The 27,963-nt window shown below is 41.3% G+C and overlaps 2 protein-coding genes across 8 annotated transcripts in view; one reads left to right on the forward strand and one right to left on the reverse strand.

The window, feature by feature from the left end:
• Positions 1-1,057: 1,057 nt before the first annotated feature.
• COPS4 (COP9 signalosome subunit 4) lies at positions 1,058-10,612 on the reverse strand. The gene is made up of 10 exons (XM_074589185.1): positions 10,180-10,612; positions 9,062-9,141; positions 8,122-8,273; positions 6,794-6,897; positions 5,775-5,928; positions 4,516-4,666; positions 3,960-4,130; positions 2,483-2,598; positions 2,138-2,222; positions 1,058-1,635 (listed from the first exon to the last, which is right to left on the reverse strand). Exons 1-10 carry the CDS (start codon positions 10,251-10,253, stop codon positions 1,502-1,504), a joined length of 1,221 nt encoding a protein of 406 aa, XP_074445286.1. The 5' UTR covers positions 10,254-10,612; the 3' UTR covers positions 1,058-1,501.
• The window catches only part of LIN54 (lin-54 DREAM MuvB core complex component), a 42,490-nt gene continuing 25,121 nt past the window's right edge, over positions 10,595-27,963 (forward strand). For 3 of the 7 annotated variants that reach the window (XM_074589178.1, XM_074589181.1, XM_074589183.1), the window contains exons 1-2: positions 10,595-10,901; positions 27,138-27,865. In XM_074589178.1, coding sequence (XP_074445279.1) covers positions 27,173-27,865 — 693 coding nt within the window. In that variant the 5' untranslated portion in view covers positions 10,595-10,901; positions 27,138-27,172. Of the gene's footprint in view, positions 10,902-11,416; positions 11,534-11,774; positions 11,874-27,137; positions 27,866-27,963 lie in introns of those variants that run through there. The other 4 variants (XM_074589179.1, XM_074589182.1, XM_074589184.1 and 1 more) reach the window with 2 other exon arrangements.

Raw genomic sequence — 27,963 nt, forward strand, 5'->3', positions numbered from 1 at the left:
CATCCTATTTATGGATGAACCACCCTTCACTAGGCTCCCAGCTTTTCTAACAGCACTACAAATCTGAATGCATAAACATGTTAAAAAAAAGGGCAAAACAAAAATCAAGGCATTAGAGTTGTGGATTAAGCCAAAACCTTTGATGTGAGAAGACATCAACATCCTCCAGATTTTGAGACAAAAAGACTAGAATGAACAGAGACTGAAAACTCATTAATACTATTATTACTTGACTGAAATGAAAAAGGAGCTATGGTAATTCACATCAAAGCTGGAATTACAACCTGAACAAGGTCACCTTAAATTAAAATATAACCTCTGGACAAGAACAGCTGTTGATGAAACTCTGCCTTGGCTCTCCATTACCAGAGAGCTCTCTGTGAAAACCCCTGCATCAAATCGCACAATAAGACTTGTATATCTGGCAGACCACAAGGATAGGTCAAGAGTGCACAACTCCAGACTGATAAACATCAGAAGGGCCACTTTGATACTTCATTGCTGTGCACAGCATTTCAAGTTAGTCCTGCTTATCACAACATCTTTACCTAGTTGTTGCATCTCATTATAGAAGTAATCCGAACAGCATTCTCCAACCACTCCAGTTTCAGAAGATGTTTAATCTTTGTAGTACAGAATCCCTACCTGTTAAGAGTTTCTTGCTACACCTTCAGTTCCAAAACACGGCTATGGATACTTTTGAAAAATTACCAATTCATGCTGACCTAGAAAATAAAACAAAGAGCACGCTTGGCCTACTTTACTTGGCATGTGCTATATTCTCATCACTTACCATATCATTGCAACAAGGTCTCTTGGGAATATTGGTCTTTACCCCGCCTCTCAGGATAGAAAACTCTGTGCCCTGCTGCACCAATGCAGGACAAGGGTCAGTATTTCCTTCAGTTAAGATTTCAGACTTGTGTTTCATAAACATAGAAGAAGGAAAAAAAGCTGTTTCTCATTTAACATTTTCAGGGGCCGAAAGTTACAATTTCAAAAATTCAACTTATTTCAAGTTGCTGCTTATGAAAAAAACCCCAGGTCCCCGCAAGGCTTACACCAAGTGGCTCATTCCAGCCTTTATTAGAATAATTACAACTAAAAGAAACATGGCACTTATATTTTCACAGCAGGACAAGCATTCTAGGAATTAATGGGCTACAAAGCTATAGTAATACAGTGGAAAAAAAAAAACCCCAAAATTAAATAAACCAAACCCAAAGCTTGCTGCAGACATTGCAGCTGCTTCTACGTGGGAACCACAGCTTTCAGCACAGTAAAGTGCAACGTAGAGGCAGCAGCAGCACCATTCTGTGTTCTGAGAACTGGGAGACTTTCACACCAAAAATGGTATCATCTAATTGTGTCCTAAGCCAGAGTAAAAGCAGAAGGTGGGAAAACAAATGTAGGTTATCTGTGTGGTTCGAAGTCCTACTCAGTTCCTTTCTTCCAGCACAGCAAGCAGTTGATTGCCTCCATTCAGACAATGGCTGCACAGTCACTGAGCCATCTGGGCTTCCATTGCCTGTGCTGTCCATTCTGGGGCTGTTTGACTTATCTTCTCCAGCAGGTTGTTAACCTGGAAACACAGTGACTGAATCTGCTTGTCCCAGGTTGGCAAAGCTTCACGAGCTGAAAAAAAAAAAAAACAAACACAAAAAACAACCCACACAAAACAAAGTAAGTATTAGCAATTCCCTTGCCTTTTCAACTCCAACCTTTTCTTCTGCCACTGCTCTCACCTACCTAACAGAGGAAGCCTTCCTTGCAGCTACGTCATGCTCATTTTTGTATTCAAAAGCTACAATGATTGTGGCTGTCTGTTACAAGCCTAACTCCTGCATTGCAAAGTAGAATTAAACAGAGAACTTCCTGGTGAACGTTTTCCTACAAGGAAACTGATGGAATAAATTCACTTTCCTGTAGGTAAGAGAATGCATAATAGGGAGGGTGGGTGAAGTGTGATCCTCCATTAAGGCAAACTCTGCCACCTCCTGGCCACAAGAAGGCTCAGCAAGCTCACTTCAGATGTAACATAGTAAGAAATTTAATTTCTTTATCATGTAAAGCAGCAACTCAAAAAGGTCACTCTGAATTGTGCTAAAAAAAAATAAATTACTGTGGTGGAACTTACTCTCAAAATGAACAATTCCATCAATCTGATCAATGAATCCGTTCATGCGACCCTCGGTTATCATCTGAGAAGCTATCTTTTCTGCCTGAAATAGCGAAGAGAAAGATGTTAAAAACTTATTATGAAATGATGTCCATACTATCAGTGGCACCTAACTCCACTATTGTTCATTCCACATCATGTACCCTTCCTTCTCATAAGACGTGCTAGATATTTAACTTTCCTCATAATACGGAATAGTTAATTTTTTCCTAATATTGAACTCATTTTCCTAATATTTATCACAGCTATTTTCTATTGTCTTTGATGCTCCTTGTCTTTACAAAACACATAGAAAACCGATACCTTAGCTGCAGGGATCTCTAGTAATGCTCCAAGCTCTTCAAAAGTAATGTTGTTGTAAAGTTTGCTCGCAGATAGTAAGTTGTGCTCAATAACAGCTCTGTCCAGGATACTGGAACCTGAGAGGAGTTAGAGAAGAAAAAAAATCCATTACTATAAGATTGAAATACTTGGTTCATATTGTAGAGCAAATAGAAAACACTTTTTTTCCCCAAGGGTTATGTGTGCAGAAGGTCAAGATGCATCTGCCTTGCATCAGTGTTATGCTACACAGAAGAAAGTGAACAAAAAGAAATGGATGGCACGTGATTGATTTTAAGATACATCGCTTAAACCCTTTTATTTAATTTCTAGAATATCAAGTGGAATCCTTGGTTTTGCTACAAGACTCAACATCTGAATTGAGGGAGTTTGATCTCCTGTTATTAGTTTGTAGCTTGACAAATGCTAAGACCTTTTTTTTTTCTTATTCATTACAGCTTTTAGGGGTACAATTAACCTCTCTTTTACTGTGCTTGTATACTGATAAACTCTCATCTAATTTCTCTCTTCTCAATTTAAAAATTTAACTTATTTGCCCCTTACCCTCTAGGTGAAAATAAGCACATTATTAATACCAACTAACCTGCATTCTTTAACTTAGACAAACAGTACGGGTTATACCTAAAGAACAAACTGACCCAAGGAAAGAACTGTAGCTTATTGTTAGTAAGTACCTTTAACCAGTTTTCACCTCTGTGATTACACAGTTGTTTATTTGTCCTTAATCAACGAGTATTGTCCACTAGGAAGGTTTTCCTGATTAAGAGGTATTTCATGCTTATGTATTTTTCCACTTCAATATTCTTCTAATTTAGGAAATTAAGACCAGTGCATTTAGGATTCCAGTGAAGTCATTATTTCACATTATTTCTCACTGTTCAGAGGTTCCAGGAAGAACAGAGCTAATAAGACATCAGTGAGCTGGCTCAGAAAACAATGTGGAGACAGTGCAAGGTCCAAGTCATCCCCTCACTATCTGTCATCTTCCTGTCAAATCAGGAAGCAGCTCAAATAAATTTATCATCTGCACAGACCATTTACAGCCTACATGCATGTCACGTGTTTCTAGGCATCCTATTTATAACAGTGACTTAGAACTGGAGAAGCTCAAAAGGACAGAGACTCAAAGTATGAGTCAAGGTTAGAAATACTGGGAAGCTGTCAGTAGAGAGGACTGTACATCAACAGAGATAAGATTTTTACAAGTTACCTTCTAAAAGAGCATTTCAAAACCTTAAAGCCAATCAGAAAGATGAACTATGCCTAAGAAGCTTTACTATTAAACTATACTCATGAGGGTAACATGCTGGGAAATAATTTTAAAATAATCATATAAGCAATACTAGATTCTTTTCCATCATGCTTCTTGACTGCGTTGGGCAAATTTAACTCCTGTAGATGAACACCTAGCATTACAAGGGTTTAGAGAAATACGTACCATCGGCTGTAGTTGCTTTCTGGTGAGGCATTAACATAGCTGCAAACTCCTGAAGTTGATTTCCACGGATAATTCTGTCAAGATACATTTTCTCCAAGATCCCATAGGCTGCAAGCTGCTGACATCTCTCATCCTTGAAGAGTGTAGCAAGCATGCGAGAACGCTGTTGTCCTAGAAGAGTCAAGAAGAATCCTCATAAATGATCACCAAAGTATTGAGTATTTAGAAGTAAACAACAGGAAGTTATCATCTTTTTTTCCTCAATGCATGCAATTAACCAACAAAGCTCTACTAAAGAAGGAACTTGGTTGTGTTCATTTCCAAAACACTGTTTGCCACCGACTATCTTTTGCATCTTTAGCCAAGATGCTGCCTTATCACTAGCAAAGACACAGACGTAATCCAACTCTGACCTAACAGTATGCCAACAGGTAATTTTGACACCAAATCTTAGTAACAAGATCCCTCCCCACAAGTAATGCACAAGCTGACTTGCTTAGGGGATATGAAATACGTATGTTGGGTCTTTTATACAAAAACGTAGTATGTATTTTACCTGCTGACGCCAAAATAGTACAATGCAAAGCATGTTTCAACGCCTCCAGTCGCTCGGTTTCATGGACTATGCTCTTATAGGAGAGCTCATTGTATCTTTGAGCAGCCTCAATGAACTTTCTTCTGTAATCAAGAACTCGAGCATAGCAAACCTAGAAAGAAAGTATGTCTCAAAAAAAGAAAACTAACAGGGGTGGCTGCATAATATAGGTGTGTATAAATTGCCACATTATCACATGACAGTACCCATAAATATTGCTCTACTGCATCCTACGGAAATCTATGTCTTCGAACAATTAGCTTGACTTGTAAAGCCCTTGGCTAAAGTATCATGGAAACCAATTGAAAGGGCGCTATTCACATGTTAAATATTGCAAACGTCTAAACGCTAGGAACTATGTAAATGAAATATTGTACAGCTGATATTACACTTATGTAAGCTTCCCTTTCACTACTGACATTGACCGCTAGCACTTAGGTAGCAATTTACACGTTTCAAGTGTTTGCTTTTCCCTTTCAGCGCTGTAACAGCATCTGGTATTTCTTCTCTCCCTTCCTTTGTGCTTTTCTAATGCTTAGAGAAAATATTTACACTTCCAACTGAGCGCACACTTTAAAACATAGCATGGGGGGAGAAAAAAGGGAAAACTAACAAACCAAAACCACCACAGCCTGAGTTACAGCTCATGGCACATCTGCTTTGGGTTGTACAATTTTAAACACCACCACACTTGATTGGCACTGTCACACTATAGTTACCACTCACTGCTCATCCCAGTTACTACAACGGTTTGAGAAATTAGTGTATGAACTATGTATGCAGTAAACCCACAAATAAGCAGAAAGGTCAGCAGTTACTTTACTAATTAAGACTTAAAGCTACTTTTATGCATGGGACTTACTATTTAATTACTGTTGGGGGCAGGGGGCTTCTGTTGTCCCTAATACTGAACGTGATTTTTTTTCCTCCTCTTAGATTTACAAAGGTGAAGGCAGTATTACCAACAGTATTTCAGATGTTTTGAAGTCTAAGTTTTCCCTTCAATCAATAAAGCTGGTATTTAAGGAACCTTTACAGACCTATCTCCAAATCATAAGGAATATTGCTAAGATGTTGCTAGCTCCCAAAACCACTTCCAAGCTTTTCCCTTTGTCTCTTTTCTCATTATGAAAGTTTTAGTGGGATTGCATAAAAACATCTCAATGTGGGTGGAATCATCTCCCTTTAGAAAGAGAAAGCAATAAAACAAGTTAGACAACCTTATAATGGATTTGCAGCTGTTCATTAGTTGATTCATTCTGAAGCAGGGAAGCTCGATTAATATAAGCTTCTGCTTGAACTGGGTCATCATCCTCCAGATACAGCCTGGCAATTTTCAGGTAGGTCTCCAGTTTATAATCCACATTGTATTGTCTGTAGAGAAACAGAAAAGCAAGTGCTCAAAGTTGCTCCACAACTCCACTTGTTCTTAGCTGTTCTAAACATATATTACGATTGTTAAGCACTTGGCAACGTTTGCTTTACTTGCTTTCTTCTTCCCCAATACCAAAATTAGCACGCTCTGTTCAGGGTAAGGAAATTTGAGATGAATGCCAGTACCGAACTGGCTTCTACAAACACCAGCAGAAATAATGCTGTCCACCAAGAGACAAACGTACACTCTAATAATCTGTTTTTAGGGGATTGTAAATTTGCCAGAAGTGGTGAGCCACTTGAGTTAAAAAGCAAACTTGCAGTGGAACAAATAGGTGCTAAACAGGCAAAACCTACAGCAATTCCTTCTACATGCGTACAGAGAAAGAGGATAGAAAGGACAGCCAGAGAAAAGTAACAGCAAGGGTTCTAGACTTTAAAAAAAACAAACAACACAAAACCACAAAAAACCCCACAAATAACCTCAACTGCATTTGTTAATAACCAATTTCAAACTATGTCTACATTTTGAACTGTACAGGCGAACACATGGAAGAACTGCCACTTTTCAAGAACCTTTCAATAACCTTAGAAGCATTTTTGTAAAATATTATCAAAAAGGTTGTTTATCAACAAGACTAATAAATACTGCAAAGCTTCTGGTGTGGTATTTTGGCACACTAAACTGTTTACTGTAATGTACAGTGATCAAGCTATACTTTTGTCACCTGACAATAGTTTTGGCCTGAACTACTGAAACTCTGGGAAAATATTCAACCCCAAAATTCTCACTCGCTAGTCTATTTAAGTACAAAGGGAGCAAGTACATTTAACAACACATAACTGCATCAAGCACAGTACTTACTTTTGCCCTGTTTCCAAAGGGATCCCCACCAATACTTGTGCTGCATTTCTCCAGTCTTCTTCTTTCTCATAGATTGATGCAAGATGTTGCCTTATTGAAGCGACCTAAACAATAATCAAATCAATAGCGAACACTATAAAAGTTGAGTAGTTCTGTATTAACTTTCACAGTATTTGTTCTTGTTCATGAATCCTCTCAACCGATACCCCAGCTTCATAGACACAGCAACCCACACGCGTGCAACTCTTCCCATGTGAGGACTCCTGCGTGGGACTCCTGGCTCAAGCTTTAATACCAAGCTTTTTAAATACAAGTGTTGATTTGAAGCATTCACACTTAAACTTGTGACAAGATAAAAGGGAGTGAGAAGTAATAACCTTTTATAAAGCTTTTAAAAAGATGAAACGAGGCTTTCAAGAACTGGGGCACCAAGATTCACAAGCCATTTCTTGCAGTTATACATCTTATCATGCCTGAGAGATATAAATGCAGACTTCTACTTTGTAGGGCAGCTGTCAGCAGGTAAAATATCAGTGCTTACAATCTGGGTTTTATAAAAAGTGTGGCTAAAAAAAAATAAATTATCTGATGCCTGGGATTTAATTTATGCAGAATCATTACAAGCATACAAGCATGTTCAGTTAAGACTTAAGAGTAAAAGGTGCTTAAAAAGACAGAAGATAAGACAAGCAAATACGAATAATGTCAGAAACTGCCTTGCTTCTCAAATACTAGATCCTAAAGGCTTTTTATATAAACATCTACTGTAAGAACTCTCAGATGCCGGTGAATGCTCATACAACAAAACCAAGGGGTGAATTGAAAAAGAACTGCAGCACTTTCAGTAGTTAACTACAATTGGGTTTTCAAGAAAACACTTCTTTCATGGTAAAATGATTATGGCTAATACACACACAGAGGTATTTATTTTGAAACAAAAGCTATTTATGAAGATGTTTCTCTCTTTACATAACCTGGCTGTTCCATTAGTTGGATAAAACGCAATACAATGACTATCGGTCTGTCTCTTGACAGCACCTCCTGTAGCTCAAGTACTGTTTCATTTTAAGAAGCCATTTTCTGGTAGCAGAGGAATTACATGCCCAGCATCCTGATGAAGAGACAAAGCCTGTATTCTTTGCATGATCCTAAATACTCTCTGCATTTAGCTCAGGTTTTGCATGTACAAGACTGCAGAACTGGACTCCAAGTAGGAATATCTGTTTTGAACAGCTTTTTTTAAAGACTTAAAATAGCCAGCAGGTAAGGGAAAAAAAAACACAAAACCAAGCCTGCAAACCAAAAACCCCTTGTCATTGATCTCTCACCTGCTCTTCAAATGAAATAACTCTAGGCTGTATCTTTTCCAAGGTGAAGTGGTAAATTTCTTTGGCTGTGCTGTCAGGAAGACTTGGAAGATGGGTACAGAAATCTGTCAGTAGCTGACGTGAGATCACTAGACTGACATTCTCATTCACCACTAGTTCAGAGAAGCATGGAAGAAAAAACACAAGATGGATACAATGCTTGTCAGTGCCTTCACTGTAACTGATCATTTATTTTTATATTAAATATGAATAGTTCGAGTTTTTAAATCTGTATTCTAGTGAAGGGGTTTTTCTCTTTGTTTTTAAAAGGTGAATTTTTTTCTCTCAGAAACAGCTTGTTTACATTAGAGGTCACCGAGTTCTAACCCCTCACAGGTAATAATAAATTTCTCACTTTGATTTACAGTTTAGAGAGATGTTTCATTATGAATCACTGTTCTCAGTTGCTGAAACATCTTGGACAAAGTAAACCTTTAGGCTAAATTTCACTAAGTTTATTCTCAACTTAAAAAAATCACAACGGGTATTATTTATAGAGGTATTCAATAAGCCAAACATCGAATACAACACAAAAAAAAAAAAACCCTAAGCATTTCTTCTTGACAGTTTTTCAAACTAACTGAGACAGGGGAAGAACGGGGTTGTTAGTTTAAATACCACTTGACATCCAGTATCAATTTTAGCATTCAACAGAAACTACTTTGTTTTCACCTTCCAACACTGTCACACTGACAGGTATTATAACTTACAAAGCTTACAAGTCCATTCTCCCTTAACTTCTGAATGTGGCGATGATGGTTCCTCTTCTAGTTGTGTTTGAGTTCCAATAGGACCAAAATATCATGTATTTATGTAGCTTCACGTAGAGTTAACAAATATGCAATCCCACAGACCTCTGGCCTTCACTCAGTGTGCAACCGATTACACCAGATGCACTTACTTGCTTCTACAAAAGCTTTCAAAGCTTCAAGTTGTTCTACACCCGACAGCTGAATGGCTTTTTCCAATATTTGACGATATCTGTCCACAGATTTAAAAAAAAATATTAAAAAAAAAAAATCACTCATAGGGCACATTTTTGCACTAACAAGTTATGTTTCTCTGCTTATTTTCTACGTCAGAGCCCCTACTTTTGATTATATTTTCTATACCTTTGACATGGTAATTTTCCAAAGTGTTTGCACTCAAATGTCAGGTACATTCACCTGGAATTAGGATCTGGCTCTTTTTAAATCCCAGGACTAGATAACATTGCTCATCATTTTGTCATCTGTGAATACATGTACAATTATGAAGGGTAAAATAAATAAATAAATCAAATCCCTAGGATAGTGCACAGAAAAAGTAATGAAAACTATAGTGCACGTGGATTAAGATCAATAAAGTTAGTCAAATGTTCCAAATGCCATATTCAATAAGAAAGAGAAACAGTGTTGGGAGTGGGAGGTAAATAGCATGTTACGGTCACCTGACACGAAGACAGTTAAGTATTCCTGCAAAAATAGCAACTCCAGTTTTCATGCTTCATAAAGATAATTAAACTTTGTCTGGGCCGTAACCTCAATACTGATGAAGTACAACACACACGTTGTAAACACATTTTGAGGGGGACGATTCCAAGTTTTTACATAAAACTCCAAAAACTGAAGCAATTCCTCTAGAAAATGAGCAACTGGACTGGGACTCTTCAGAATTTCAGTTGACTGAGCCACATCTGCCTGCATTCCGCGCAGCCGACGGGCAGGCAGCAGAACTCTGAGGGGTGGCGGGCAGACACGAGGGAGCTATGGCGAAAAGGGATAAGGCCCCGCGCGGCAGCCTGCGCCAGGACGCCGCCAGCACAGCGCAAGCCGTGGTTAAAAACGAAAAATAAATTAAAAAATGACAGAATCGTGAGGTAAAATCTTTCTTTTTTCTTCTTCTTTTTATTTAAAGAAGGGCGACCGTTGGGCAAGAGCCGCCTCGCGCGCCCAGGGCCCGGCACCTCCCCACCTGCCCCCCCGCAACGGCCCCTCACCCGCCTCGCCCCGCCATGGGCAGGCCGGCACCGGCACTCACTTGCCCGCCAGATCCTTGTGAGAGCCGCTGGAGTTCATCAGCTGCGCCAGATCCTGCCTCACCGCGGCCGCCATCTTCGCCGACTCGCCGCCGTCGCCCTAGCGCGACGCAGACCTCCTCCTACCATAGAGCCGCGCCGCCGGCGGGCTAGAGGGGCCGCCGCACGACGACGTCACGTGGCGGGGAGGGCCCGGGCGGGCAGAGGCGAGCCGCGGGAATAGAGCTCGGGTGGGCCCCACGCAGACCTCCCCCCGGGGCTGCAGGGCGGCACGTATAAACCTATACACGTCTATAACCGCGCGTGGGTGTGTGGGCGCGTGTCAGCGGCCTCAACGTAGGACAGGGCTGGGTCCTCCTCCTCAAGTGGCGCGCGCGGCCCCGGAAGCGGGAGGCCCGGCGCGAGTGGGGCGGGCCCGGAAGCGCGGGGCGGGGCGGGGCGGGGCGGCACGGCGCGCGCGCGCGCGGGGCGCTGCGCCCGGTTGCCAGGGCGGCGCGGCGCAGTATTATGGGATGCGGCGGAGGAATGGCGCGGGGCGCGTGATTTTGAACAAACACGGCGGCTTCATCGCGGGCGCTGCCGCCGCCACGGCCGCCGGGCGCGGTAGCGGAGGCGAGAGGGCCGGCGGCGGCGCGAGGCGCGGAGGGCGTGCGGCGACAGCGGCGAAGAGAGGCAACGGTAGCAGCAGCGGTGGAGGAGGAGGAAGAGGAAGGGCGCCCGCCCGGTGAGTGCGAGGGGCGGGAAAGCGGCGGCAAGAAGGAGAAGAAGGGGGTGCGGGCACGGCTGCGCTGGCGGGGAAGGAGCGGCGGAGCCCGGGAGGGAGCTGTGGAGCACTGACAGCCGCCTCCCGCCGGGAAGGCATAGGCCCGGCCCTGCTAGGCGCGCTACCCGTGGCGGGGCGGGCTCCCGGGCGGCCTCGCCGACCTCCTCGGGCTTGCAGGGACAGTCGTCCCGGCCGCCGTTCCGCTGCGGGGGATGCCCGCTCGGCGGGTCTCTTCACCTCTGCTCGCTGAGATCAGCTGCCCTCAAAGCCGCAGCGGAGCGGTGGGGTTAAAACGGACCGAGGGGGCGGCGGCGAGGCTTCCTCCTCGGACCGGGGGTCTGTGCGGGACCTGCCGCCGGCCCCTTCCTTGCCGGTCCGGAAGCAGTTGGGGTTTGGCGGCGGGGCAGCTCGGCGGGGACGCCCCGCGGGCGGCGGCGAGGCGGGGCGGGGCGGTGCGACGGGGGCAGGTGCGGCGGGGGCGGGCCGCGGGGGGCGGTGGTGACGGGGTGAAAATGGCGGATCTTTCGAAATACGGTGGCGGCCGCTGACGGAGCCCGGCGGATCCCGCCGCCCCCGCGCCGCCCGCCGATGAGGTGGGGCTCCGGGGGGCGCGCGGGGGTAACGGTCGTGGAGGGCGGGGGGCGGCCGTTACCGGCGTCGCGCGACGCTAGCCGTCGCGGCCGCTGGGGCTCGCCTCGCTGGGCCTGGGGTTGGCGGGGCCCGGCTTCTCTGGCCTACGGGACACCGCATCGGGCGGTCGGGTGCCCTCGGGCCGGGCGGTCCCGGACCCCTGGCTTTGGCGGCGGCAGGACGCGGTGGCCGCCGGCTTAGGCCCGGGGACGCTCTCCTCGCCAAACTTGCCGGCGTGGGCCGCCGGAGGGGACCGGGCTGCGCCTTGAGGATCTGCCGGGGCCGCGCCGGACTTAGTCCGGGGTGAGGACGCGCTGCCTTTGTCTGCGGGGGATGCTCGCTCGGGCTCTGCGCGGCAGAGCGGGGTGCCGTGGAAACGGCGTAGGGTGTTTTCCACACTTCCTTAACTCACCCGAGTGTGAGGGCGTAGCTGTGCCTTCAGCGTGCTGCTGCACGGCCGCGGACAGCCTCCGAGTTCGGACTGAGTTTAGCTGGACCGTCTTCTGGGACAGTTTCAGCGTCTCTCTTCATCACTCTTGCTCATCATGAGGCATATTGGCAGTCAGAATGTATTATTAATTATTGGTGGCCTTAACTTTGAAGCACATCGTGTACTAATTATGTAACGTTTGGCATAGGGGTTCTGAGTTGTGGAAAGCGCTGTGGCATTGAGAGCATGTGGAATTGTCCACTGGAACATAGTGTGAACGGGAGGAGAGCTCTCAGACTTAGGATTTCAAGTGAAGAAATAATAGATATTTAAATGACCTTTCATTAGGTTCATCGTTTTGAACGGTTGCTTGAAATATGTTAGAGTTATTGTAGAAAATACTGAATATAGAAAAATAATTCAGAATATTCCTTGCATTGTTTACATAAAGCTGGCAATAACAAGCAATGCCTTGTGTGTGTGGTTAGTTTATTCACAATAGCTTTTTGGCTTACTGGAGGCAAGAAGAGTAGCAGGTTATCAGCTGAGATTACTTTTGCCAGGGGAATCTTTTCATAAAATAAAATGCATTATACTTCTTTTTATTTCCTAAGACATCCAATTTAGATATGTGTAAGCAAGTGGTAACTTGCTTGGTTCCATGCCTTGTACAGACTTTTATCAACCTACAGAGAGATGTACGGCTGTATTGCTCAGTAGGCCAAGGGCTCTTAAAGGCTGGCCTGGAGAGTTTGTTAGAAAATGCAACCCAGCATCTCTAATGGGATAAAAAGGTACTTCATGCTTGTTGCAATGGGGCAAGTTTTAAAAGTTTGTTATGCAAGGTTGATTGTTCAGATCATGTATCAAGAACTATATGCTGTTGTTTGGTTTGCTTATGCTTCTACATTGTCCAAGCTGAGATAGTTTGTAATTGAATGCTCTGAATGGTTCAGCTAGAATTCTCAAAAAGCTTTAACTGGTTTCAGATTGAGTATCTGCTAACCACTGGTGAATTTGAAATGTGGCATGAAGAGTGCTGTCAGATTTTAGCCTTAGAGACATCATTATCTCATACATTGGGATAATTTTTAGGTTTTGAAAAGCGGTCAAAGCCCCTTAGATTCTTTTCCCTTATGCTTTTTTGAAAAATATTTTGGGGGGGGACTCAGTAACATAGATTAGGGAAGTGTGTTTTGTTTTCTGCTTCAGCAACAAACTGTGCTTCCTTATCTCTTACCTGGTCTGCTTGTACTTCTGTTCCCTTCCTGTGATATAGAGGTAGTGCTTTCTTACTTCACGTCCTGTTAGAAGCACATCTTAATGTCCTACAGAGTTTGTATACTATAATGCTGGGCTTCATAACAAGTACCTAGGAGAAAAACTCACGGTGGTTGGTTTTGTTTTGTTTTTTATTCTTAGCTGCAGAAGTTCCCAATAAGAAGTGGAAAATGTTTCTTGAACTCTTCATTCGAGGTTTTTTTGCCAGGCCTTACATTTGAGTAGGTTGCTTAGAAAATGATAAGCAGCATATGTCTTTCAGTACAGCCCCTAACTAGGCTTTCTTGCTTGACAACATTAGAAAACATAAAAGTTTTTCTTGCACAAGAAAGAATAGGACTGTCGGAATAATCCGTTGATCAGTGATGAGGGTGCATAGCTACATGATGCGAGAGATTCAAGTTTCTCATGTTCCTGATCTGGATGGTGGCTCCTTAATTTTTCCAACTTGTGTGTTGTTCCCGTTCAGAAGCCATACTTCTTCAGTTGAACATGTTGCTACCCACATGAGGGTTTATGCCCTTAGTTTTGGGCTCTGCTCTGTCTGCTGTACGAGTTCCAGGAACGTACCCAGTCCCCGTCTCTATGGTCTGGCAGGTTTTTTTTCTTCCTTTGGATTAACAGCGGTTTCTGCTATGGACTCAAGAAGCCTATCTGAAGAATGTTTTAGAAACTTCTGTAGATTAATCTGTTGTTCCCCTGAAAAGTTTTTTGGTGCCTTTTGTTTGGTTTTTTTATATTATTTTTTTATCAAAAAGTTCCCAGTGGTCTCAGGTCTACCTACATAGCTTAATCTGCTCTTCCCCCCCAAATATTTGAATGAAATAGGAGACACAATCTGCAAACAAATGAAAGCTTTCTGTTTTAAAATCTAGTTAATTGCTGCTAATGTAGCGCCTGGGCAGAGCTTTCCTGGCAGCTTTTGTAGTTTAGTCCTTGCTTTCAGTGTTGTTTTTTTTTCCTGAGTGTTACTCTCCCATTTATCTGGGAGAAGATGTGGCTATGCACTGCTATAGTACCATGAGTGCATGTTGCTGCTTTGCTGGTGAGGAACGTGGCTCTGCTCTTCCCTGGTAACTTCTTCGTCTTCCATGCTTTCCCCTTCTCTTGTGCTTTGAGTAGTCAGAGAGTAATAAATGCTACGCTGGGAGGGGAGGGTGGTTCCTGGGTTTCCCCAGCCCCCTGCCCCAGCTGAATTGTTGGCTGTGGTGTGATTTCTTGGTGCTGTTGGGGTGCTTATAGACTTTGAACTGAGCTATCTCAGCACACTGGCCCACCAGAATTTGCTCACTACTTTGTGTAGTTTTCTTCCTGGGTTGAAGGCCAGAGTGAGCAGCATGGAGAAGGCAGGGCTGTGACAGCCCAGAGTTTGGTTTGGATAGCTAGCTTTAACCCAGCTTGGTTACTTCATCTGGGCTGCCGTTGCAGCTACGTAAATGTTTGCTAGGAGGAGGGAAAATGAATAGGCAGGTTCCAAAGGAGGACAGGAGAGCTTTGGCAGTAGTGCTAGTTTAATACGCACAGGGAATTGGAGTATAAGGAAAGTAATGCTGCTGATCATGTGCACACAGTGGTCAAAGTAGCAAAGGATGCTATATGAAACAACATCCTATTGCTAGGATGTTTTTCACAGTAAATCCTAAAAAATTGTAGCAGGTTCTTGTTTTATTAGTATATGATTACAAGTTGATTGACATAAGGTTTTTCAGCTGTTGGTTTTCCTTTTAAAATTATGGTGGAAGCTTAAATTACCCCAAACTAACCAAGGGAAGAAGGATCTGATAACTAGTATGTGGGCAAGTGATTGCTTTGTTCTGGTTTTTTTTTTCCTCCATTCATTCTTAAAAAGAAAGCAGCTAGATCCTCTATTATAAACATGGCCATGGTGACATGAGCTTAATCTTTCTTCCCATTAAAAACCAAAAAAACCACCCCAAACCCCAAACTGTGTCACGTAGATCTCTCATGTCCGTATCACTTGATAGCTGTTACTTTCAATACATAGGAGTTGCCAATTTGTGTATCTTGCTGGTTCCTCTGATAGACTGCACCTGATTGCATCTATGGTGTGTCACGTAGGGAGCATTCACTTAACAGAATGTAGAGTAATGGGAAGGGAACGGTCTGCGTTGGTTGAGGGAATTATGGTTGCCTTGGGAACTATTATTTTGAATTTTCAACTATAGACAGTTAAATTTGTGGTGAAGAACACCTGATATTTTCTTAGTATTCCTTGTAACCGATGAAAAAAGACTTGATACTTATACTAGATGTATATTCAGCATTTGATAAGGACTAAGGTTGGGTTTTTTTTCCTTGCTATGGTTTGCCATTGGTAGTGTACTTGATAAATACAGAACCATGATCCTCTGGGAAGCATACAGACAAACTGCCTCCATATCTTCTCTCCTGTAGACAATAGGAAAGAGAATGGAAATTATATTGTCTGTGTTCCACACACATATTTTTTACTGTGTTAAAACAATTTGCTTTCACGCTGCTGTTACATATGCAAACATGGTGGGTTTGCAATCTTAGATGATTAATTTTTCCACTTACCTTTGTTAACCACAGCTTTCTTACAGGTAAATTATTTTTTTTTTTTGTTTTCATGACATATTTTTTAAGGCAAGATCTAGCTCAGCAAGCTTAAACAAAAGACTGTTGAAAAAATGCAGCGCTGAGCGATTTTTGTAATTCTTTGCTTTACAACAAAACAAACCTTTTAATTTTAGAGACAATGTAGCATGTCAGAGAGAGTAAGAAAATGGGGAATGAATAAAATGAATGACGCTATTTTACCCATTATTGAAACGGTAGCAAAATTGAAGGATGGCAATTCATAACAAGAATTGTAGTACAGGAAGATCGCCTATGTGCCGTTTTGGTCTTTCATTTGATAATATTCCAGCTGTACAGGACAAATCTTGGGCATCCATATGCTTGTGTGAAGGCCTTTCTAGCAATTGAGAGAAATCATGTTCAGTGTCAAGAGTTTCTTAAGAACTTAGTGGCCTTCCAGGGGGCCTACAGGAAGGATGGGGAGGGACTCTCTATCAGGGAGTGTTATGATAGGACGAGGGGTAACAGTTTTAAACTGAAAGAGGGTAGATTTAGATTAGATGTTGGGAAGAAATTCTTTACTGTGAGGGTGGTGAGACACTGGAACAGGTTGTCCAGAGAAGTTGTGGCTGCCCCATCCCGGAAGTGTTTTAAGACCAGGCTGGATGTGGCTTTGAGCAGCCTGGTCTAGTGGGAGGTGTCCCTGCCCATGGCAGGGGAGTTGGAACTCGATGATCTTTAAGGTCCCTTCCAACCTAAACCATTCTATAACTGCATTTCCTATCTTTTAGTACAATTGATCTTTGTGAGTTTCAGTTGCCTGGAATAGTTGACATGTGCTTGTATGTACTTAGCAAAAAGTGATGGGAGAACACAGCAAACAAGGAAATGAACTAGCATCATCTTTATTTTGTTTTGATTATAAAATGACCCAATAAAATGATTTGTTTATTTAAGATTACTTTTTTTCCTTTGAAATCAGCTTAGGCGAACAAGTGACCTTGATTTTCTTAATTGTAGCTTTTTTCTCCTTTGCATAGGTACGTGTTCTATGTCACTTGCAGTAGCAAGCAGTCAAGAATCTCTGGGGAACTATAAGCCTTGTGGTTTTATGTAGTGTATTCAATCTTTTATTGAAATAAATTTCTTCTGTTTGCTGGGTTAATGCATGAAACATTAAATGAAGAGTGGGGTTTTCTCCACTTGCAAAGAATAGTTCTGGTGCCAGTGCTGCAAACTGGCTGCAGCAGAGGGACCAATAAGGCCGTAGTCAATTTCGTACATACAAAGGTTTGGCACATTAGCAAAGGTTGTCACTTGTTTCCTGTGAAGAGAAAAATTAAAAATTGTGTATGAGCTATGGATTCTCCCAGGAGAGAAGCAGAAGACATGAAAGTGGGAGGCTACTTGTGAATTTTTACTGTTGCTACTGGAATGATTGGGAAAATCATTCTCTTTTGAATGGGAAGGTGAGTTTTGGCGTTATGTCAGCAAAAAAAAAATAGGTTGAATAAAAACTTTGACAAGTTGGTTGTGCTGGATCCTTAAGAAAAATTCTTAATGGCATTGTTATCATGAGTTGTTATATTTGCTTATGCTTCTAATATTTGTTTATAGCTGCAAAATAAACTTTGTCCTTGGAAGACAGTTATCTTAGTTGTCCAGATATGAAGAACCTAGTCTACCCTCAACAATGCAGATGCCATACAGTTTTGCACAAACTCATCCCATAGTCAAGTCATATTGCCGCTGCTCAATTGGTTTTGATAGAGCATGCAGTTTGACACAGAGCTGTTTGGGTGCATGTCCTGAGCTGGATTCTGGGGGAACTTACTCAGGTGCTAAGATATTCTCTAATTCATGTGCGTCCAGTGCATTGTGGGTATTGATGCTTTAATACAATGTAGCTATTGACTAGGGCAACTGAGTCACAGCAGATAAGCTGTCAAGGCTACAGGTCAGCTTTTATGTCCTGTCATATATAACAACACTGTTAATCTCCAATCCCCAAAATTATAAATTGACATCTGGAAAAAGCTTCTTTTGTGTCTAAAAAGTCATCTTAGATGTAGTAAAGAGGGAAGCTATGAGCTAGGTGATCTTACAACATAAAAAACCAAAAAAACTGTTTCAGTGGAGAAACACAATTAAGGCTTTGCATGTAGTTGTTTTTTCTCTTATTAATTCTGAGAATGAGAGGAACCTTCTGGATCTGTTTCAACTCAGTCTAGTGGTGACTTGTCCAACTGGTGGTAGAGCATGTTTGCCATGGAAGTCACATCGGGAAGGGTATGCTGTAAGGACAGAAAGGGATATATTAAGCAGCACAGACGGTGCATGGAAAGAACTCTTCCTTCCAGGTGGCCTTGGTGTATGCTGTCTGGAATTAAGCATCTCCAGGGATAGGGTAAGATACAATAAGTATCTTTGTATTGCTTTCACAATATTGAAAACAAAGGCTGTTTGGTCCTAGTCATAACATACTGTGTGGTCCTGGTCACTGAATGCATCTCTCTGGCTAGTCCTGTCTGTAAGATTCTATTTATATTTTTTTTGAGGTGTTTATTCAAAAGATTAACTGTTGGTTTTCTTATGTACACCTAACGGAAATTACCAGTTTGTGTTTCAGAAGCTCTTCAACCTTTTGTATTATGATAAATGAGACTCCAGAGGTCTGAGAAGCCTGCGTTTTGAAGTGGCCCACATGGTTCTGGAGCAGAGATGAAGATTTCACTGAAATTCCCATTTCTCCTATTGAATTGATCTCTTGACTCAAGATGGAATTTCATTGCAGAAAACCCAGTCAGCTATTGCACAGTCCTGGCTATTTAAATAATTTTTCCCCAAAAGGAATATGGGAGTGCTTTATCTAGAGATTAAAGTGGGAGGGGGTAGTAGTGTGTTTTGACATCTGAACCAAGTCACAGTTTGCCTGCAGGCGAGCTATTTATCTTCAGCTCAGTCCTTCTGCAAGTGAATATATTCTGTACTCGTTAAGTGTTGTCATGTTTAAGGCTGGTCGAGCTGCTGTGGTCTGCAGCTAAGAAGCATGGTTTCTGGTGCATCACTGCAATGTAACTGTTGGAGCTGTTTTTGCTTTTCTTTCGATGCTCGCTTGGACTTAAAAATGAAGAAAGCTTACTTAGATTTCTAGGCTAAGTTTAAAAAGCAGTGGTGGCCATAACAGCTTTCACTGTTGTTCAAATCTTGACAGTACTGCCCTGAAAGCGTTGCAGTTTATAGTCTTAGATTTTTGTCTGGTTTTCATCTCTGCATTCTTCTAACTTTGAAAATAATCATATGATTGCATAAGACACATAAGGAATTAAGTTTTTAGGACAAAATTCTTTTCTGTGCCCTGTTAGCATATTTTTGGAAATGAAATACCCAACTGAAATCAGTGCTGTGTGCATTTTTGTTTCAGTTATGAACTTCATTTATTGTAGCTTCTGAGTGGGCAGCACTGCTGAAGTATACATGTGCACTGCATAATCATTGTGCTTCCTGATTTGCAAAGTCTTAATAAAATTGGTGGGTTACAGTTCTGTTGTGATGAACCTTTGCTCATAAATACAGCGCTAAAATGTGCCCTTGCTGATATTGCTGGCTGCAAGCCTAATCTTAAAAGGTGCCTGCTATGATAACGCCTGGTAAAAGTCTATGGGGAACTTGATACCAAGCCTATGATGGCAGTTTTCATGCTTGTTGTTTGTAAGAGTGTTCTTGGTGTGATATCGCTGTGTGTTCTGAATTTTTCTGTAGCCCCACATTCAAGAGGTGTCTGGAATTTAGAAAGCAAGACCTTTATTTCAAGCTATATTTAAAAGACCAAAATATGTGTTTCTTGGGCCTAGTGATAAGTACTCTTCACATCTGTTAAGTTGTGTGGGGTTTTTTTGCAGTCAAGCTAAGTTCACTACACATATACATTTTAACTTCAGATTCTTAATGCTTTAATTTTGGCCTCCCAAACACTACAGGAAATAAAATAATTTGAAGTTATTTTAGGGGTTATTTCTTTTGGTCTCACCACGAAGTTTGCATAGAACATAAGGTTAGAAATGCTTCATTAAATGTAAAGGCCCTGGGATCTACAAACCCAAATATTAGATTGTTCATGGCAGTGAACATCTTCAGAATGTGTTTAATAATCATAAGAACACCTGTGCAGTTTTGTTTTTCAGCTTTTTTACTACTGTATGTGGTGAAAATGACTGAAACTGGCATGCAAACCAAGGGAAGGGTGAAGGGAAATGTTCTGATTTTTGGTTTCTATTTTATTTATAGTTTGCATGAAATTCTGCTTGAAAGTAGCACATTGTTTCCAGTTACAGAAAGCAAACTGAACTGTTCTGAAGTTTTGTGCTGCAATGGATGTTATTTCCAGTTCTTTCCTGGAAAGGTTCTCTAAGTAAGGTGTATGCTAAACAAGCAGTGTTTAAGACTAACTGTACAATGATAAAGCAGCCTTCATCACTCCTTTTTAAGAGAAAAGGAGGATGTACAGATGTGTATGGAATATCTTTCTGTGGTCGACAACATGCATTTGTTGGTAATCAGACCATAAATGGCTATCCTAATTACTACTCTGTTTCTGCCTTTTTAGCCTGGATGTGTCAGTTATTTGAAAACTATACACATACCAATGTTCTTTTACTTCTGTAGAACATTGCACCGTTAGATTGGCGGGCAGCTTTTGTGTAATAGTAATGCCTTTCCTCTTCATTGCACTCTGGAATTTACGTAGCACCAGTGAGGATTACACCCTTTAAGGGCACTAAGTACTTCTCAAGAAGCAGATTTATCATCAGCTTGCTGATCCTTGTCCATCTTCAAAACGACATGGAAGTCTAAGTTTTTGGCTTGCTGTGAGCCACAAATAGCAAACGCTGAAAGTGTCGACTGATGATTGAGATAGATATGCAAATTTGAAATGTAGACATTGCTTGAAATGCAGACTAATATTAGTAAAATGGTATGGTTTGCCCTCTTAATGGACATTTAACTAGCACGAGAGCTAGATAATAGCTCTGAGCCATGCATGGGAAAGTAATTTGACCTTTAAGTGGTTTAGGTTTTGAGATACTGATGATTCTGGGTGACTGCTTGGCATTTTGTTGTTTTTTTTCAGTAACACTACTCAGTACCTCACAATGGCTAGAATGTTCTTCCGTGCTAATCTTGTTTTGTAATTCTTGGTGCATTTGGCAAGGTATTTTCTTCTTTTGGTGAAAAGGGTGTTGTTCAATCCAGAGTTAGGTATCTGTGTGTTTTAAAATGCTGTTTTTCTAGCAAGCAATGCACTCGCGTGTATGTGTAATGTAATTCAACCATGTACACTTTGTATGACACGCTGCTTTCATCCAAAACTTAGTTGTGTCTTTTTTTCCTCTTTCTCTCTAGCTTCTGTTTTGCCTGAAAGGTTCTCTGTGACTCGTGGGGATTTTTGGTTATGTGCTATATCTAAGGTCTTTGTTAGTTTGATTGTAAAAATTGCTTTTAGTAGTCGGTGTACGTAATCTGATTTCGGTGGTAGCATGCTGTGATTCCTTGTATGTGAGAATTCATTTTGATATGAAGAAAACACCTACAGGTCACAGGACAGCTGAGTCTTAAAGTATATTTCTGACAGTGGTTGTGGTGAAAGAAGAAGGTGTGGTCATGTTGCGTGCATCAATTCTAAAGCTTTGGATATGATCAACTAAAGATTTTTGTGGTGAAGGAAACGTATTTTATATCAATATGTGGGTAAAACATTTCTGTTTTGAAGGCAATAGGGCACAAATTTTTGCAAACTTAAGTAAAAGATTTTTATTAATTTTTTTTTTTACAACATGCCTACAAAGAACACCTTCTGTTTGTTCCTCTGGCTTTTTTGGCTCATTGTGTTTTAATTGTCAATATTTTGTAGTGTTGTACATCAATGATAGCAGCATGCAGAGCTTGGTAACTGTTTCACGGTTGAATAATTGCAGGATGCCTCTTTTTTCCCCTCCATCGCAAGAGCTGGTAGATTAGGAAGAGGAGTGGGAGCAGGTGAATGAATTGCTACTGCAGTGTTGCCACTGGGTTGTACTTGGATCTCTCTTGTGGCAGCTTCCAGCTACTCGAGGCCTGGTAATTTTAAACTGCCTAATCTCTAAATATTAAGACCAGAAAAACCTGGATTTTTTCAGCTCAGCAGCCTTCTGGAGTTTACATATTGCTGCTGTTGGAGAGGGTAGATAAGCAGAAGCCGAAAAATATGAAAAGCATTCAAGCACCTAAACTTTAATTGCATGTGGCTGACAGCATCTTGTGCTTCTCAGTTAAATCATCATGGGTCCATTCTGCATTTCCCCTACTTCCTCCTGCTCTTGCTTTTGTTCTTATGAATGGATTTAGGAATGAAATAAATGATGTTTTTAAACCTTTACTAGTTAAGAGAAATGTGCTGATTTTATGACTATAACTTCATACAAATATTGTGGGAATTTTGAGTTTTAAAATCCTCAAATCTGAGCCATAGCCTGCTGACAGTACCCTGTTCCACTTTTATTTGAAAGAGAAGTGATGGTGTTGTCACATCTTTGTCACAGCAAAGGGAATGCCGAATGTTACCCCTTTTGTATTGGCTAACTGGTGATACTGTGGTATTTTGCTTTTTCCGCCTACGTTTGCGTTTAGAGTCCATTGCACTTGCAATGAACCGTTACTTGTTAGGTGGTTCACTATTACTTTTCTGCTATTCATCTGACCGTAGTTTACAACCTCGTTTCCCCCCACCCGACTTAGTAAATCCCTCGGGAGAGACTGCAACTATCTCCCTTCCACTTTGCAAATTATTAGGCATATGCATTCATTCTCTGGAAAGCTTATTATGTCCTCTTACTTCTATTGATCTTTGGAAAAGTCTTGGCACTTTGCAGCACCAAGGGTCTGTGGAGATGCTCGTAAGTCCCTTAATGCAAGGATTCTGATTTCCTGTTTTTCAGGAGCTGCAAAACTGTATGCTTTGTTACATCCCTCAGGAAGAAAATTGTAATAATGAATATATGGTAATATTTCCATCTCTTTGTGGTTAGTGATGTAGTAACTATTTTCACATATGCTAGACATGTCCATGTGATTTGTCTCCTGGATAGTCACCCCAGTGGTGATCTCTTGAGGGTATGGATTTTTTTGTGGTGTTGCATCATTCTTCTTCATACTTCTTTTTAAGTGTTTTTGCAGTTCCTAACTCAAAAGTTGAAAGTATTTCACTTGCTGGCTCTTAATAACATTACACTTAAGTGTGTGCATCTATCCCAGCTTTTAAAACTACTAGCTGCTGTATCTGGTGAAGATTCTTGGTTTCAGTTGGCATTTGCTTACCATGCAGCAACAGTTTTACTGATACCAAGAGAATCTCTGCTATTTTAGGGGCTCTGTTGGGCTTAATGCATTTATGAAGCCTTTGATTTTGGGTCGGGGTTTTTTGTGCTTTGAGATAGGTGCTCATAAAAAAGCTGTTACTGATTAGATTTCCCTATATTGTGGTGAAAGTGGCACTTCAGAATTTAGTTCAAAATGAACATTGCCAATGACTTAGGGCAGGTCAGGCAAGTGTTTTTAAACCTGTCAAGTTATACCCATGTCTGAATGCCACCAGGCTTGTGCTGTGTATTGAGAAGAGAATGGGAAGGGGACCACTAATGGGGCCACAGTTCCCTTAGTCTGATGCTTCATTGTGATGACCTTGCTAACAAGCAGCACCATCCCAGGACATCCTGTAAAGCTGGTCTCAGCAGTCTTAATTTCTAAACAGTTTCCTTGCATAGGAAACTGTTCCTACATAGCTTCATTGGTGATTTTGTAACATATCTTCATGTAAGTGCTGTACTCGAACTGCTTGTGTTTGCAAACTGGAAGGTTATTTTAGTGAAATGAGGACATTTCTGGAGATGTAATAAGATGCAGTTAGCTACTGTAAAATACAGGCATTGTTATATCTTGCATTTTGTTTACTTGTTTGCAGATCATTGTGCTTTATTGTATTGATTCTTTTGATTTTTCCCATTTAGTGTGTCTGCTTTGCCTGCTTTTTTAACAAAGATGTTGATAAAATCGATCTCGATGCTTTAACAGTGTTAGTTTCTTAAAGATTCTGCACTGATGTACTAGTGACAGAAAAGGAAAAAATAGATCAAGGTTCACAGGTACTTGTCAGACACCATTCTGTATTTTTGCCAACAATGATGACATCTTCTTCCTTATTCCTCTTCCCTTTACCCTTTATGACATTTTATATACGCATATATTCTTTGTGAATGGAGTGCTTATCCACTCCTTTAGATTGTTTTCTTTTTCTTCAGGTTTTGAGCTAAATAAGTGTAAATGCTTACTGATGCATCTTTTTTGGGTGTTGTAGGTACAGCTCTTGCATTATCAAGTGACTCAAAGCATAATTGCTGAAATTAAGGAAACTTTCAAGTCTTTTTAAATAGTTAAAATTATCTACCCTGTTGTGAAGATCTCAAAGCTGTTAGAATCTTAAAAGAGGTTGGCATGCCTTTACTGTTGGAATTCACTTTAGTAGAGGAGCTGGAAAAATGGAAACAGTGCGTGTTTGGTATAAAAGCATTAGAAAAAAAATAAACAGCTGAACTGTTGAGAAATCCTGGCTAAATACCTAGAAGTAAAATCTGCTGGGATGTTGAAGCTGCCTTTGACGACAGCAGCCTCATATAGCTAGGATGAGATTTTCATTGTTGCATTTCATGTATCTATTTCAGTCATATCCAATAAACTATGAAGAAATAGAATAAGTGGGTTGCATTGTGGTTCTTTTCTTGCTGTTGTTGATGACACTAGCCTGAATACATTAGTGGAAGCCAACCATAAAATCTCCTAACGTGATGACCATAAGCTGTTAATCCAGTAACCATGTGTAATGTTTCTTTTATTTAAACTTGTCAGTTTCTGGTTCCAGACTTGATGTAATGTGTTTCTTTTCCTTCTGCATTCTGACTTCCAAGTGGTTTTTTTGAAGTCAGAACACTGTCTAAAACTCTGACTCCATACATTTTAATACAAATATCCTTTCAACTAGATATAGGTGTTTAATAACCATTTACAGCTTTGTAATATAACCAAATGGTAAGAATGAAGAATTTAAATAACTGTTGAACTGTATAAATAGTTAAAGATATGCAAATATTTTATGGGTATGATGTTAAAAGATACTAAGAATGACCTTTGTTTTCGGGAATAACTTGTACCAAATGCAAACCTAAAGCAAGTAATTTAAAATTGTCACTACTGAATATGGTGATTTTCCACTGTCTGATTTAGACGATTCCCTCCTTTTCAAACACGGAGGCAATCATTATTTGGATTGCACTTGACCCTAGGAGTCTAACTTCTGGATCCAAGCCCCTTACGCTTGTCAGTGTAGAACATGAGGGGCGTGTGTGTGTCTTAAATAATTCCAAGTTGTAAGATCTAAGACATCAGCCCATGCAGGTTGATGAGGAGATAATAAAGCAACACAGCTCAGGAGGAGAGCTAGTGGCCTTTATATTTGCTGAAACAGTCTGCTTTTACTATTCCTGGTTTTGTCTAATCTTGTATGCAGTTAACTAATTTCACTTCAAGACAGCAATGCAGTACTGTTACTAATGTGTCCTTAAGAGTAAGCTGTTTTGTCCAGTGCTAGTTACCAGGGCTGGCATCACCACAAGCTGGACTGGCATTACTTTGGGAGAAATGCTTTCCAAAGGAGGTATTTCTAGCAGTGACATCAGATAACTTTGTATCTTTAAATACCTGCCAATAAGTGAGCTGTGTATGAGTTTGACTGTCAGTCGTCTGAACAAGTTCTTTCACAGCTCAGGCTTCTTGAGTATCATGGCAGTTTGATATGGCTTGTACTCTGGATGTGAGGGTAATCAGGATGGCACTCTTCACTATCAGGAAGACCATGGGCTGCTCCAGCACAGCCCCTTGAGCTTAGCCTGGAAACTAGATTTATAGCAGGTTTTTTTCGCCATCCTTCTACTTTGTGGGTGAAATGCAGTTGTTCTGTAGTTAGCTGCTGTGCAAAGTGGAACCACAATGACTCCAGAGGAATCAATGTCAGGTCTGCATTTGGTCAATGTTTTCAGTGGCACAGTTCCTTAATTATGAATGTTGCTTAGCACAAGTAACCCAGCTCTGCGTTTACTAGCAAGTAGGAAAATGAATTTGCAAGGATCCTGTCCTCTTGAGCTTATAATGAGTATTTGAAAGTGTGTACACATACCCACACAGTGTGCTTGCCTATCCAGTACCTAAGCATGCTGACTGGCTCAGCAAGTGGGGGAAGTGCCTTATTAAACTGATCTGTTTTCAGCCTCTGATAATGATACAGTTTTAAGTGGTAGATGTGACCATTTCTAGCAAAGTCTTTAAGGTTTCTCAAGTGGGAAGTGACTCCAGCTTTGAATCTCACTGTAGGCTTTTTAAATATAAATTGGTGACTCTTACTACTCAGCTTAAAAAAAAAAATCCATTTTCTTTCAAATGGGTTGTTCTTTGGCTTCTGCTTAGAACACATTTCAAATTAATCACCAATTTGGGCTTATTTGGGCTTTGTATTTTCTTGTGTGTATTGAGGAAAAAATTATTGAGCTTCTCTTTTCATCAGTATAGAGGCAAGCATAGAGTAATTATCTGTTCATCTTGGAAGGGCAGGGCTTTGGCTTGGTTCTGGGGTACATAGGCGGTTGATTGAGCTTGTGGGGTCATTAAAGCCCGTCACTAGGCAGCTGTTTGTTTTTCTGAGATTTCCGTAATGAGAATTTGGCAAAAATTAACCTGGTACATCTGGTATGGATACGAAGTCTCTTGAGGCAAGATAACCTGCTAATCAATGTTGACATGTATGAGAAAAGCCATTACGATCTGTTGGATTTTTAAAGTTGTCTAACTCTTGCTTTATATTTCAGTAAGCTTAAATGTCTGTGAACAAGGTGCTCGTGTCTTGGGGGGAAACAGTACTTCCTTGTGTACTGTGTTGTCAAGAGTGGACTGGTAATCCATAGCAAGTCAGTGCCTTGATTTGATTTCAATGGATGATGCTGAAGAGGTTTAATATAAATTCTTGCTGAGAGTAAATTCAGCTTACTGTGTTATGTTTTGATAACAACTTTTTTCTTATATGCCTCCTGTGCATGTACAATACCTTCAATCTGAAAAAACTTCTGCAACTGTACTTTCTTCTTTGGTAATACTATTCATAAAGCTTTGAGAATGTATGTTCTGGAAGCCAATAACTTTTTAAAATATCATTGCAGTACCTGCTCCGGTCATCACTGCCACAACTGCTAAAATGGAGGTGGTTTCAGCAGAGGTCAACAGCTTGCTCCCTGAGGAAATAATGGACACTGGTATAACTCTGGTGGAAGACGATAGCATCGAGGCAGTTATCGTGTCGTCCCCCATGGGAGATTCTATTCCCATGGAAACAGAACTGGAAGAAATAGTGAACATAAGCTCCACCAGTGACTCCTCAGCGACAACTACGTCCGCAGTCACCACAGAATCAGTTACTGCACCCAGCAATCACTCAGGCGACATGATAGTGAACACCACAACCCCAAAGACTGATGTGAATGCAGTAGTAAAGCCTACCTTTCCAAGTGGCCTCCATAAACTTGGTGCTCAGACCCCCGTCACTATATCAGCCAATCAAATTATTCTGAACAAGACTGCTGATATTAAAATAGGGAATCAGAGTATTAAACCGGATGGGCAAAAGCTGATTGTAACAACTTTGGGCAAGTCTGGTCAGCCTATTGTTTTAGCATTACCCCACAGCCAACTCCCGCAGACGCAGAAGGCCACATCCCAAGCCCAAGGTGGAGACTCCAAGGTACAAGGCCAGCAGATTAAAGTTGTTATTGGAGGTCGGTCAGAAGTGAAACCTGTTGTTGGTGTCTCAGCTTTGACGCAAGGAAGTCAGCTGATAAACACTGCGGCCCAGCCTTCTGTTTTGCAGACACAGCAATTAAAAACAGTACAGGTAAAGTGAGTTATGCTGGTGAAACTTCTTAAAGACAATTCTGTTGCTGTAACTGTTGTCCATTTCCTTCACTGATTAACACATGGTTACTTTCAGCC

The sequence above is a fragment of the Larus michahellis genome, chromosome 5 (genome assembly GCF_964199755.1).
Source record: "Larus michahellis chromosome 5, bLarMic1.1, whole genome shotgun sequence".
Lineage (NCBI taxonomy): Eukaryota > Metazoa > Chordata > Aves > Charadriiformes > Laridae > Larus > Larus michahellis.